Below are 15,243 nucleotides of genomic sequence, written 5' to 3' on the forward strand. Positions count from 1 at the left end.
AATAGGTAACTTGCCCCATTGGTCAGTTTCGAATAATACATGTATTTCAGTCATTCAGATATTTTACAGAGTTTATAAACATTTCATTCTTTACCCAACAGTTCCTGTAATTCATCTTTCTCCTCAATAATATTTGGGAAGATTAGTGAATTTGACTTGAATTTTAAATAATTATTCTTTGGAAAATGGCCATCACTCTGCTCCGCTGTCACTCAAAGCATTTTCTCCAGAGTGGCGGATCTTGCGTAGCTGTAGTGTCTTTGGTCTAAATCAGAGCTGTGTGTGAAGATTGCAGCAGTTCAGGATTTTCAAACCAGATGTTTTTCTCAGATTATGGATTTATTATTTTATCTTGTTTTTATCTCAAAGCTGACTGGCAGGATGACCAATCTGACGGCCAGTCGGATTACTCTGTGGCATCTGAGGAGGGAGATGAGGATTTTGATGAGCGAGCAGAAGGTGAGAGCATTGACGTGCTGCAGCATCATATTTCTGACTTCTGTGATGAACAACCAGAAACTAATCAGGGGCATTAGTGGCTTTTAACAGGATTTTGCACACAATTGCTGCATTTACAGGGTGTCTCTTATTTGCACATTTACACTGTTTTTTTATTTTTTATTTTTTCTCTTTGTAGCCAACTCTCGCAGGCCGAACAGGAAGGGCCTGAGGAATGACAAAGATAAGCCGCTGCCCCCCCTGCTGGCCAGAGTGGGAGGCAACATCGAGGTGAGCAGCTCAGCCACAATACCACATCATTTTAATTATTTTGTTTTAATTTAATGTATTAATTCATTAATTTATTTATTTTACAGAAACAAACTTAACACCAAAACAAACTGATGGTGAAATCATCTTTTATTATTCACATGAACTGAATTTTAAATGAAAAAATGAAATTGAGAGTTGAAGATTAGAAAATGAAAATAGACTTCCCCTAACATAACTGCTACGTGCTGTACTGTAATTATCATTCAAGAGATCTGATAATTAACTTCGCATTGTATAACTATGAGAAAACATCATAAAAAGGCCTCTGCATGTAGCTTTAATCTAAATATTGTTTTAGAATTGTGAAGTGTTTTTTTTTTTGACAGCCGAGCATAACCTGAGATGAAGCTCATTGCTGGTAGATTGAGTTTTTACTGATGCAACAGTGAAGCTTAGGAAAGGCTGCTGAGTTTTTGGTGCAGGTTCTGTGGGTATCAACGCTGATGATTTGTTCTCTTTGGCTTTCCAGGTGTTAGGTTTTAACTCTCGACAGAGGAAGGCCTTCCTGAACGCAGTGATGCGTTATGGGATGCCACCCCAAGATGCTTTCACCACCCAGTGGCTGGTCAGGGACCTGCGAGGGAAATCTGAGAAAGAGTTCAAGTAGGTAGTGTCACTGGAAGACTGATTCTCTGTTTTTCCCAAACTGCAGTTCACATAAATAATCTAATTTGGCTTTAATTTGTGTCTTTATAAATGCTGCATTTTCTCTTCAACCACCAGTAAAATCCTAAATGATTCTTGATATTTTCTTCACCATCATGAGTAACATATTTATAAGTTTTTTTGTTTTTTTTTTCCTTTTAAGATTTCTTTCTATTACATATAGAAGTTTTAGAAATATCACAATATCACCACAGAGACACTGTGGATAAGCTGCGGAAGGGCTGGAAATGCTGTGGTGTCACTACTCTGACTGGGATCACTACCGCCCTGACGGTCACTCAGTGTCTGACTCTCACAGTAAAGACTGTGGAATTGGGGCCTTGTCAAATCCCACCAAACTTCACAATAAGGGTTGTCAGGCAGCTTTGGAGGAATTAACTGCAGAAAAAACATCCAGTGGGTGATAGTTGCAGCTCTTGTAATTGCTTTCCTGCAGATTATGTGCATTGTGTTTACCTGCATGTTGATGAGAGGCATCCACACACACACACACACACACACACACACACACACACACACACACACACACACAAGTAGCAATCTGTTCAGGGCACATCTGTTTGGAAACTCATGTAGAAACATTAGATATACGCATCTCATAGCTTTAGTTATTGATGCACAAAACAATGCTTTCATATATATTGATTATCAAATATTTCATAGTTTAGCAGTACCATTCTTTAGACTGAATGTGGTTTGGAAGGCAAAATTACATTTGTTAGGTTTTTGGGGTTTTTTGATCTGATGTTATCTTATTGGTTTGAGGAATTCTAACATATTTTACTTTCCATGTACAGTTACAAACTTTGAATCTGTTTGACCTGAATTTTTATCTTGCTGGTACCCAGTTTCTATTTTATTAGTAAAGACCCTTTAATTTACATTTGACTTTAATTGAAATATAAATTCAATGACAAAAAATGCTTTTTAAATTTTCAGATAATTTCAGTATTTATTTCAGACACAGGCCCACATGTTATTGGCACAGCAATACAATATTCAAAAGTCAGCATATTTCAGAAGATTCATATTCATTCAGCAGAATGTTTGCAGCTCACATTTCAAGTGTATTGTGCACAGGAAGTAAAGCATTTTACCTTTTATTACATCTGCAAAAGCAGTGATGGACACAGCTAACCAAAAAGTTAGCTTCGATAACTGCTAATCAGCTAGCTGAAAAGTTATCTTTTACAATGCTAAACCGATAAACCACCAAAAAATTTATCAGAAGCTACCGATAGCTTTCAGTATTGTCTCCGGTACACTCTCAGCTACTAGCAAGCTGATTTTGAGTTTAACCACCGCCAACATTTCTGATAGAATCAAAGGCGATCACAAACCCAAACATGAGTCAGCACTTCTGTTTGTGCGCCCTGTCCACTGCTGTAGGAAAGCATCATTTACTTTGACAGCATACAGTGGTCCAGCCGTGAAGCAGACGTCTTGAAAAGGACTTCAAAACATTTGACTTAGGGTTTTGATTTATAAATCAAATTAATCCGGATAGAATAACTACATTTATGTCAACTCTGTCATTTGTACGATAACACATATCTGTTAATTTTAAAATAATGCACTAAGAACACATATTTGTTTATTTTAAAATAATGCACTAGTTTTGAACATTAACACACAGATGCCCAAAGGGATTATGGGTAAACTGAGCCTCTGCTCACACTGATTGGTTGGTTGATTCATTCATTCTATGTAAAAACCAACACAAGTTGATGTAACGTGTGTTGGTGTTTAAAAATAAATGTGGTTTTGTAAAACATGTGATTTCTTTCATTTGTAAAAAAAAAAAAAAAAAAAAAAAAAAAAAGCATTTGTAAAACTGAAAAGTCTGTTAACCCTCCTGGGTCTAAGGCCTTTTTTGGCCATTTCTCTCGCCTGGACTTTTTTTATTATGCTGTTAGAACAACACCTTATGAACCACAATCAAGTAGTATATACCCTTTTTTTTAAGGACAAACTAAATTTTCATACTACAACCCCTGGCAATAATTATGGAATCACCGGCCTCGGAGGATGTTCATTCAGTTGTTTAATTTTGTAGAAAAAAAGCAGATCACAGACATGACACAAAACTAAAGTCATTTCAAATGGCAACTTTCTGGCTTTAAGAAACACTATAAGAAATCAGGAAAAAGAATTGTGGTAGTCAGTAACGGTTACTTTTTTAGACCAAGCAGAGGGAAAAAATATGGAATCACTCAATTCTGAGGAAAAAATGATGGAATCATGAAAAACAAAAGAACGCTCCAACACATCACTAGTATTTTGTTGCACCACCTCTGGCTTTTATAACAGCTTGCAGTCTCTGAGGCATGGACTTAATGAGTGACAAACAGTACTCTTCATCAATCTGGCTTCAACTTTCTCTGATTGCTGTTGCCAGATCAGCTTTGCAGGTTGGAGCCTTGTCATGGACCATTTTCTTCAACTTCCACCAAAGAGTTTCAATTGGATTAAGATCCAGACTATTTGCAGGCCATGACATTGACCCTATGTGTCTTTTTGCAAGGAATGTGTTCACAGTTTTTGCTCTATGGCAAGATGCATTATCATCTTGAAAAATGATTTCATCATCCCCAAACATCCTTTCAGTTGATGGGATAAGAAAAGTGTCCAAAATATCAACGTAAACTTGTGCATTTATTGATGATGTAATGACAGCCATCTCCCCAGTGCCTTTACCTGAGATGCAGCCCCATATCATCAATGACTGTGGAAATTTACATGTTCTCTTCAGGCAGTCAACTTTATAAATCTCATTGGAACAGCACCAAACAAAAGTTCCAGCATGATCACCTCGCCCAGTGCAGATTCGAGATTCATCACTGAATATGACTTTCATCCAGTCATCCACAGTCCATGATTGCTTTTCCTTAGACCATTGTAAACTTGTTTTTTTCTGTTTAGGTGTTAATGATGGCATTCGTTTAGCTTTTCTGTATGTAAATCCCATTTCCTTTAGGCGGTTTCTTACAGTTCGGCCACAGACGTTGACTCCAGTTTCCTCCCATTCGTTCGTCATTGGTTTTGTTATGCATTTTCGATTTTTGAGACATATTGCTTTAAGTTTTCTGTCTTGACGCTTTGATGTCTTCCTTGGTCTACCAGTATGTTTGCCTTTAACAACCTTCCCATGTTGTTTGTATTTGGTCCAGAGTTTAGACACAGCTGACTGTGAATAACCAACATCTTTTGCAACATTGCGTGATGATTTACCCTCTTTTAAGAGTTTGATAATCCTCTCCATTGTGTCAGTTGACATCTCTCGTGTTGGAGCCATGATTCATGTCAGTCCACTTTCTGCAACAGCTCTCCAAGGTGTGTTCACTCCTTTTTAGATGCAGACTAATGAGCAGATCTGATGTGATGCAGGTGTTAGTTTTGGGGATGAAAATTTACAGGGTGATTCCATAATTTATTCCTCAGAATTGAGTGATTCCATATTTTTTCCCTCTGCTTGGTCTAAAAAAGTAACCGTTACTGACTACCACAATTTTTTTTCCTGATTTCTTATAGTGTTTCTTAAAGCCAGAAAGTTGCCATTTGAAATGACTTAAGTTTTGTGTCATGTCTGTGATCTGCTTTTTTTCTACAAAATTAAACAACTGAATGAACATCCTCCGAGGCCGGTGATTCCATAATTATTGCCAGGGGTTGTATACACCCTTTGTTATATTTGCATGAAGGTAGCAGAAAGGTATAGAACAAGAAATGCAAAGGAAAAATTTAGGTGAAAAATAAATCTTACAAATTTTTAATGGTAAAACACACTACACACCAATAAATAAGCAAAGTCACAGCTGAAATATGATCTTGGAGGTCTGCTTGACCAATGTGCAAAATTTTGAATTTCTGGAATAAGTAAAAAAAAAAAAAATTTTTCTTTTTTTTTTTTTCAATAAATTAAAAAAAAAAAAGTCACTTGTCCTGACAGATTAGGTGTGGTGGTACTCCAAAAACCTGTTCCTGTCAGCCACCAGGCACTGGGGGATATCACATAGAAAACACTTGGGTGGGTGGGGGATTCTTCAGGCTGGACAGTGCACAAAGCAAGCTTTTCTTTTAAAGGTTGGTAAGGTTAGACCTTACTTATGTGAAGTGCCTTGTGATTTGGCGCTAAGAAAAGTTGAAATTGACTGTAGTGTGTGTGCGTGCGTATATCAGAGACCCCAAAAGGGGACTGTAAGTTTCTATCTTTCCCTTCTTGTATTGCTCATTGAACGTTTCCTCTTCTCTTGCAAGGGCATACGTCTCTCTGTTCATGCGTCATCTGTGTGAGCCTGGAGCAGATGGAGCGGAGACCTTTGCAGATGGCGTCCCAAGGGAAGGACTGTCAAGGCAACACGTCCTCACCCGCATCGGGGTTATGTCGCTCATTCGTAAAAAGGTAAACAGCGTGCCCATCTCTTAGGGCCCCTTCACACAAAACATGAATTTGGGCAAAAGATGCAGAAACTGGCCGAAAAAGAGCAAAAAAATCCAATTTGGCGACCCGTGAAAAATTCCACCTGAATGACCTGATGCACTTGTGTCATTAACACACCAGCCGGCTCCCCGTGTCCCTCTGTCCAGCAGCTCTGAAGCATTGGTGACCACGTTGCAAAGGTGATATTATCAGTTATCAAGTTGTTCACCAATGGATATGGCTTTTTACACCATGAAGAAAACCATACACCCTGAGGCCGATGATAACGATTTTATCATATACCTATAAATGATAAATGCACGCAGAACACAATGCGCGTGGTCTCCCCTTTGCTCACTGCCTCTGGGGGTACGGATGCAGGACCTGCAAAGAATCCAAGTCATGGCCACGGAACTCTGCGGCTGCGGTTACTGAGACCATGCAGCGGGCGCTGCGCATCAAAACAGCGAGCGTAGCCTCTGGACCTGTTGCTGGAGTTGGATGCAGCTCGGCACAGCAGACGGGGGCGGTGTGAGTGGCCCACTGTGGCACTTACCGAGCCCGCAGACTCAGTAAGCGCATCGGAGGTGGTGAGAGCAATCGCAGTGATGCCGACCGGTGCCGCGACCGGCCCGCCTGATAAGGACGCAGAACACAATGCACTGTTTAAAAAAAAAAAAAAAGAAGCATGCAAAATTGCACTAAAAATTTTTTTGCAAAACTGCGAGACCGCGATATGGGGAAGGACCACTGTATTAAATTACACATTGACAATATCTAGGATCGCACATGCTGTGACGTCACAACATATGTATGGATTGGCTGATTACCAAGGCAACATTCACTTACTTGGGTGGTATGAAAAATATTACCGGTCCACGAAAAATATCACAAGGGTGTATTGCTATTTATTCTTTAGTGTTTTATCCAATCATATTGGCGTATCTTTTATAGGTATATGATAAGTAGTTTTATTTATTACAATGTGAGGAGAGCCTGCCAATGCACGCGCTTCGCAGTGGCGTCTCGTTAGGTGATATTCTGCATGGCATGATATGTGTTCCCCAGCTGTGCGTAGTGATGACTCTGTGGTCAGGTGCAGATTTGACTGCATGCTCATCTCTGTGCGTGCTGCGACATGGTTGAGGCGATCTAGCGAGTTTTTATTTTTTCCCATGTTGTAATTGTTTGCAGACACACGTGCAGCACCGGTTGTCTTGCACATGGGTGAGTGGAGCACATGTGACAATATTTGTTCCCCAGATTTGTGTTGCGCTGACACGGCGGTCAGCTGCTGTGTGGAGCGGCACACGCTGCAGGACCGCAGCACTGGACGTGGGTGGTGGTCAGGCCCCTCGCTGCTTGATGTTGAATGTCATCCAACTCATAACATGATTACTTGTCAATTGCTGTCCCCTGTCACATGCTCTCTGTTTTTCTGCTGTGAGTGGCCCCACCTCTAGTGGTGGTGGATGTTTGTGGGTGGCACCTAGACTCTGGCAGAGAGCGGGTCAAATGGGCATTCACCAACGTTCGGCCGCTGGTGTGAAGGCTGCCTCGATTGCACCATTCGGCCGCGGCTCGACATGGCCGATGATTTCATGCAGCTGTGTACGATATCCGTGCGAATGCTATGAACAAGGTCAGATGACAGTGCGACTTCATCTTGCCCGCCATTCAAATGGGTTTCCGGCACGAGTAGCAGGCGAATATAGACTGAATGTGCTGTGGTGACTGCTGTATGAGGCATTCGAGTGCAGCTCTGATTTTCCACGAATGCTATTCAACTCCTCCTTCGTGCTCCATTTTGCCTCATTCATGTTATGTGTGAAAGGGCCATTTCATCATTACACTCACATAGGAGGGAAAAGTTGGATCTGAAAGATGCAGGGTTTTTGTTTATTACCTGTGGAGTTCAGCAGCCCTTTCAGTTGTGCCACGAGGTGACTTTTTACTCGCTCGAATCCGCCAAATGTGATGTTTCAGGTCCAGGAGTTTGAGCATGTGAACGGTCAGTGGTCGATGCCCTGGATGGCTGAGCTGGAGGAGAACAAGAGGGCAGCAGCTCAGCCTGACTCACCCGGAAAAACCCCCTCTACAGGCACCCCTGCCGACACCCAGCCCAACACCCCAGCTCCCGGTACAACACGCATCTGCAGTTTTTGTACACATCAAATGGCAAACTAGTGTTAGCCACCAACAACTGTCAGTATGAGCCCAAAGTTCATCAGGAAATGTCACAAAATTATAGTGGCTGAGAGATGCAGCAACACCTCCAAATTCGACACCAATAGCAAATTTTAAAAAAAATCCCACACACAGCTGCATGAATTAAACGACGGTTACATGCATTTTACGAAACCCTCTTGCAAATTGAGAAAGCACAACAGAAGTACTATCAACACAAAAAGTTTTATGCACAAAGACTTTGGCTGAATCTCAATTCTACCCCTTCCCTTCCGTTTTGCACGGGCACGAGAGACAGTAGTGTCTCACTTCTCTTTTTGGAGCTAGGCGGAGGGCTACAAACCCCTCCAAATGGAGTGAATCTGGGTGCACACTCCGTTTAGAGGGGTAGGGGGAGCTTACTGTCACTGCTCACTGTCTCCAAAGAAACAAACATGGCGCTGAAAGAGCTGCACAAATGTAAGCAGCTTTCATTACAAATTATGCTGTTTAGAAAGTTAGAACTTTCCTAAAAACTTTACAGGCAGTTGTCTATAACAGCAGCGTGTATGCTGCTGGATGCATGTTGCGTATATTGATGTTCTGAAGAATATTATAACTTCGCTCGTGCGCTTAGGCGTTATAATGCACATACACACGAACGCTACATAAGACACTTTTATATCTCACAATGGAGAAAATCAAAAGATAAGCACGTTAATTTGTATGTTCATAAATCTTTAGATGATAGCGACCCCTGCTGTTGGATTTCAAGTTCTGTAACGCGTGTATTTTGTAAACAATCAGGGAGCCCTGAGCGCACTCGTCTCCTAATAAGCTTTCAGGCAGAAAATGAGAAGTTTCATCAATGGGAGTAAGATGGAAAATATATACACACACATGTATATGTGTAACATAACCTGACGTCCTAATAGACTGATATTATTTGTCAAGGAAATTTCTAAAGGAAATAGTGCTGGATGCAAAAAAATGGGGGAATTTGAAAAAGAAATATAAGGTTATAACAGAACTAGATGCAGCCCATAAGACACATACAGGTGCTGATCATACAATTAGAATATCATGAAAAAGTTGATTTATTTCAGTAATTCCATTCAAAAAGTGTAACTTGTAAAATGTATACATTCATTCCACACAGACTGATATATTTAAACTGTTTATTTTAATTACTAATTAATTAATTAATTACTAATCAGTCAATTAATGATTAATCAATTAACAATATTAATTATTAGTATTACCATTAATGAATTACAAATTAATTTTTAATACAATTAATTATTATTATAAATGATTAATTAATTAACAGAAAATTCTCCGATGTGATTGCAGTTTGTCAAAGAAATCTGCGACTTTTTTATTTCTTTCCATTTACGCAGAAAGGCGAGAAAATAAAAAGAGCAAACAGGCTACTTGTGTTGTAAACTGCTCCTTGTGTTGTGGCCTGTTTTTTTTGTTTTTTTTCCTCAATTTGCAACAGATTCATAAAGTCACATTGTTTGTAAATCTTTGGAAGTGTCATGGCCTCTCTCGGCCACCATATGCAGTGCCTCCATAAGCAACGTAAGGAGTAAAGTTGTCTTTTTAGTTGACGATGCCTTGAAGAACGATGACGGAGAGAAGGAGGCGAAAAAAGACGCAGAAGTGGAGAAGAACGGCAAAGATTTCCCGAAGACCAGCGATGAGGTGAAGATGTGACTTGTTGAAGTGACCTGGATAAAAGTTGGATCTTTGGATTTTGACGCTCTTCCTCTCTTCCAGATTATTGCCATCCCAGATGATGATGAGGAGGAGGAGCAAGAGGAGGAGAAGAGCCCACCCGAGGAGCAGGAAAAAAAGAAGAATGGGGAGGAGCCAATGGAGACAGACAAACCCGCAAATGGAGATATCGAAAGCGTGAAAGAAAAAAATGGTGAGAAGGAGGGAGAGAATGGCAAGACGAGTCCAGAAGGAAGAGAGGAAACCAAGTCACCCTCAGAGGAAAAGATGGAGGACTCAGAGGTCAAACCCGATGCTTCTGAGGTCAAAGGTGACGTTGTACACACGTTAGCCAGTTATTGTTTTTCATAAATCAGAACGTTAAACATCAGAAATGTAAAGTGTGTCTGATGGTTTTTAGCTTAAATTTTCTCTCTGTTGGATTTTCAACAGATGAGAAGAAAGAAGAAAAGATGGACACAGCTTCAGCCGCAGAGGGAAAGAAAGGTACCAGAAACTGTTCCCATCCTTTTGGTCTGGGCTGGTTTTAAAACCAGGAACCTTTTTAAGAAACTATTTTGTTTCTCTAAACATCAGGCATCACAGTTGGTTTTTTAGGAATCATTGTTGTTCTTCTTCCCCAGCTACAGACCAGAAGGAAGAAAAGGAGGTGCAGAAACCTGAAGAGGTGACAAAGCTGCAGAATGGAGATGGCAGCAAGGAGGGCAGTGCCTCAGCTGGTGCCCCCGCAGGGGGTGGAGTCAGTGAAGAGAAGAAGAAGATTAAAACCAAGTTCATGTTCAACATTGCTGATGGCGGATTCACAGGTAGGCGCACAGAAAGTAGAACACTGTGGCTTTAGTTTGCTCAGACACAACTGATGTCTGTCTGTCCTTCTCAGAGCTTCACTCCTTGTGGCAAAATGAGGAGCGCGCCGCCACCGTTACCAAGAAAACCAATGAGATCTGGCACCGTCGTCATGACTACTGGCTACTAGCTGGCATCATACAGTATCCTTTGTCTCACCTGTGGAACTGGTGCACAGATGAGCTGGAAATGTTTGTTCTTTAACCTCCATCCAGACACGGATACGCCCGCTGGCAGGACATCCAGAATGACGTGAAGTTTGCCATCCTCAACGAGCCCTTCAAAGGAGAGATGAACCGAGGCAACTTCTTGGAAATAAAGAACAAGTTCCTCGCTAGGAGGTTCAAGGTACCAAAAATAAGTCCCAGGTGGAAAATTTATGGAATCAGGAGATGAGCGTTAACAGCTAATCCGGTGTTTACTAAACTAGATCCAAGAATACCATCAATACTGCATGTCCCAGTTATGTCTGCCCCCCAAATTGGTCCGCCCTGCCTTTACTACGCATGCATCATTTGGGACCACAGCAGCTTGTCTGAGTCTGACTCGCTACACCCAAAGCGATCAAAGGGAATAATGTGATTATTAACCATCAGATGACAAAGTAAAACCTCTTAAATCATTCTGAAGTCATTTTTAAGCAGAAACGAGGCAATAATCGGTGAGTGCTACTGACGCTATGAAATGACGAAGCCGCAGTGAACGCAGCAGCAGCAGCTCGTTTGGCTGCTGCACTCTGGTCACTTCCTTTGTCTTTTATGATGAAATAATGCTGAATTTATGTGGAAATGATTGTTGTACAAAAGCTTCAGATATCTGTCGCTGAGACAGATGATGACTGGAGTGAAGTTTGAAGCAGAAACAAGGTGATAATTGGTGAACCGCGGCTAATGACGTGCAGTGAAGGCAGGGTGCACCGATTTTTTTAGGGAGGGCCGTTTGATCAGCGACACCGGCTCTTCTGCTGTGGGCGGAGCAGGAAGTGATGTTTTATCTGCTGTGTTGAGGATATTTGAGACCAGACAGTGTAGCCCAATATATGATATACGAGGTCTATTAGAAAAGTATCCAACCTTATTTTTATTTTTTTTTCTTTTCAAAAACCATATGGATTTGAATCACGTGTGATTGCGTCAGACAAGCTTGAACCCTCATGCGCATGCGTGAGACAAAACTACCTCCGTTTTGGTCTCACAGAACGGCTTTGAGATGGTGTTCAGACAGCTGTCGGTGGTTTTTCCATCGAGTGATTATCCGAGAAATTGTGGATGTGCCTGGACATGCCAGAACATGTCCCGTGAGGCTTCATCACGGCGTTGCTTTGCTCCATGCGGCACCGCGCGAAGCCTCCGCTCCTCTTTCCATGACAAAAACTCCTGGAACAGTGGAATGTGCCGTTCATTTCCAAACTGGACACTGTGTTTTATCCGGGACGTCGTCTGATTAGCACAGGAATTGTGAAAAGACGTGGACATCAGCACATTGAGACAGACGTGCGGAGGAATTCCGCGCGTTGCGGCGGTGCCGCATGGCGCACAGCAATGCCGTGATGAAGCCTCACGGGACATGTTCTGGCATGTCCAGGCATATCCACAATTTCTTGGATAATCACTCGATGGAAAAACCACCGACAGCTGTCTGAACGCCATCTCAAAGCCGTCCTGTGAGACCAAAACGGAGGTGGTTTTGTCTCGCTCCAGTAGCGAATCCATCATGATGCATGAAGCCTCCGCTCGGCTTTCCATGACAAAATCTCCTGTTAAAAGTGAAATCTGCCGGAAAATGGTTGATGTCCAGCTCTTGTGATAACCAGAGAAATGGCACACGATGGTCACGGATCCAGACAGCCATCCGTTTAGAAATGAAATGGTCGTTCAGCCTGTCGATGGCGGCTTCGGAGCGCGGCGCGCCCCACAGCCGCTGGGGGGCCGTCCTTAAAGCGACAGTAACACTCCTTATTCTCTACCAAGCCCGTAACATTTTCACCGAAAGCCAGATAAATTTTTCTAATGGTTTCCAGCTGCCAGTCTCTGAAAAAATTCTGATGGAAAAAACGCCCAAATCATTCTGCCATTTCCTGACAATGAAAATCCGACGAGGGGGCTGGACCACTCCTCACTCAAAGCCTGCTCACAGGCGAATGACGCAACCGACAGGCGTGGAAAAACTCACACATGCGCACGAGGGTTCAAGCTTGTCTGACGCAATCACACGTGATTCAAATCCATATGGTTTTTGAAAAATAATAAGGTCGTATACTTTTCTAATAGACCTCGTATTTAGGGTTCTTATTGGGAAAATCCAAGAGTTGATCATCTGTATTTTGACCACACGTTTCAAATTAATGCCTCAACATTGTCAGATAGGGAATTTGTTTTAATTGTGATCCAGTTGTTGTTTTCACAGGAATTAATACGGGTAGATTTCAGAGTTGAGTCTACAACCCCTGGCAATAATTATGGAATCACTGGCCTCGGAGGATGTTCATTCAGTTGTTTAATTTTGTAGAAAAAAAGCAGATCACAGACATAACACAACTAAAGTCATTTCAAATGGCAACTTTCTGGCTTTAAGAAACACTATAAGAAATCAAGAAAAAAAAATTGTAGCAGTCAGTAACGGTTACTTTTTTAGACCAAGCAGAGGGAAAAAAATATGGACTCACTCAATTCTGAGGAATAAATTATGGAATCACCCTGTAAATTTTCATCCCCAAAACTAACACCTGCATCAAATCAGATCTGCTCGTTAGTCTGCATCTAAAAAGGAGTGATCACACCTTGGAGAGCTGTTGCACCAAGTGGACTGACATGAATCATGGCTTCAACACGAGAGATGTCAATTGAAACAAAGGAGAGGATTATCAAACTCCTTAAAAGAGGGTAAATCATCACGCAATGTTGCAAAAGATGTTGGTTGTTCACAGTCAGCTGTGTCTAAACACTGGACCAAATACAAACATGGGAAGGTTGTTAAAGGCAAACATACTGGTAGACCAAGGAAGACATCAAAGCGTCAAGACAGAAAACTTAAAGCAATATGTCTCAAAAATCGAAAATGCACAACAAAACAAATGAGGAACTAATGGGATGAAACTGGAGTCAACGTCTCTGACCGAACTGTAAGAAACCGCCTAAAGGAAATGGGATTTATATACAGAAAAGCTAAACGAAAGCCATCATTAACACCTAAACAGAAAAAAACAAGATTACAATGGGCTAAGGAAAAGCAATTGTGGACTGTGGATGACTGGATGAAAGTCATATTCAGTGATGAATCTCGAATCTGCATTGGGCAAGGTGATGATGCTGGAACTTTTGTTTGGTGCCGTTCCAATGAGATTTATAAAGATGACTGCCTGAAGAGAACATGTAAAGTTACACAGTCATTGATGATATGGGGCTGCATGTCAGGTAAAGGCACTGGGGAGATGGCTGTCATTACATCATCAATAAATGCACAAGTTTACGTTGATATTTTGGACATTTTTCTTATCCCATCAATTGAAAGGATGTTTGGGGATGATGAAATCATTTTTCAAGATGATAATGCATCTTGCCATAGAGCAAAAACTGTGAAAACATTCCTTGCAAAAAGACACATAGGGTCAGTGTCATGGCCTGCAAATAGTCCGGATCTTAATCCAATTGAAACTCTTTGGAAGTTGAAGAAAATGGTCCATGATAAGGCTCAACCTGCAAAGCTGATCTGGCAACAGCAATCAGAGAAAGTTGGAGCCAGATTGATAAAGAGTACTGTTTGTCACTCATTAAGTCCATGCCTCAGAGACTGCAAGCTGTTATAAAAGCCAGAGGTGGTGCAACAAAATACTAGTGATGTGTTGGAGCGTTCTTTTGTTTTTCATGATTCCATCATTTTTTCCTCAGAATTGAGTGATTCCATATTTTTTCCCTCTGCTTGGTCTAAAAAAGTAACCGTTACTGACTGCCACAATTTTTTTTCCTGATTTCTTATAGTGTTTCTTAAAGCCAGAAAGTTGCCATTTGAAATGTCTTTAGTTTTGTGTCATGTCTGTGATCTGCTTTTTTTTTCTACAAAATTAAACAACTGAATGAACATCCTCTGAGGCCGGTGATTCCATAATTTTTGCCAGGGGTTGTACAAGTAAAAACAAAGATTATTCACAAGTAAAGTAGGATTTGTCAGATGCTGTAGCCTTTAATCTTGATGTCAGAAGTCAGAATGATATCAAAACAGCTAATAATGTGTTCAGTGTTCATGTACACTTTTTCGCAAAAAAAAAAAACAAACAAACTGGATTTGAGCGTCTGTCTGATCTGACTGTAAAATTGATTTTAATTTTGTGCCTGTCCAGCTGTTAGAGCAGGCGCTGGTGATTGAGGAGCAGCTACGTCGTGCAGCCTACCTCAACATGTCCGAGGACCCCTCCCACCCCTCCATGGCCCTGAACACGCGCTTCAGTGAGGTGGAGTGTTTAGCCGAGTCGCACCAGCACCTCAGCAAAGAATCCATGTCGGGAAACAAGCCAGCCAACGCCGTTCTGCACAAAGGTCTGAAAAGTCTTTTGACTTTTGATTGTTTGGAGATATTTGTGTTAGGTTTGATTTTTTTTTTGTTGTTGTTGTTTGTTTGTCTGTCTTTTTTTTTTTTTG

At 41.3% G+C, this 15,243-nt stretch overlaps 1 protein-coding gene across 3 annotated transcripts in view; it reads left to right on the top strand.

The window, feature by feature from the left end:
* Positions 1–15,243, top strand: part of LOC117501279 (chromodomain-helicase-DNA-binding protein 4-like) — a 64,458-nt gene that overhangs the window by 44,150 nt on the left and 5,065 nt on the right. For all 3 annotated transcript variants that reach the window (XM_034160120.1, XM_034160122.1, XM_034160121.1), the window contains 12 exons: positions 370–459; positions 638–729; positions 1,241–1,374; positions 5,695–5,839; positions 7,844–7,997; positions 9,633–9,730; positions 9,806–10,073; positions 10,193–10,249; positions 10,387–10,569; positions 10,644–10,752; positions 10,825–10,957; positions 14,946–15,141. In XM_034160120.1, the coding sequence (XP_034016011.1) occupies positions 370–459; positions 638–729; positions 1,241–1,374; positions 5,695–5,839; positions 7,844–7,997; positions 9,633–9,730; positions 9,806–10,073; positions 10,193–10,249; positions 10,387–10,569; positions 10,644–10,752; positions 10,825–10,957; positions 14,946–15,141 (1,659 nt within the window). The remainder of the gene's footprint in view (positions 1–369; positions 460–637; positions 730–1,240; positions 1,375–5,694; positions 5,840–7,843; positions 7,998–9,632; positions 9,731–9,805; positions 10,074–10,192; positions 10,250–10,386; positions 10,570–10,643; positions 10,753–10,824; positions 10,958–14,945; positions 15,142–15,243) is intronic.

The sequence above is a fragment of the Thalassophryne amazonica genome, chromosome 20, assembly GCF_902500255.1.
Source record: "Thalassophryne amazonica chromosome 20, fThaAma1.1, whole genome shotgun sequence".
NCBI lineage: Eukaryota > Metazoa > Chordata > Actinopteri > Batrachoidiformes > Batrachoididae > Thalassophryne > Thalassophryne amazonica.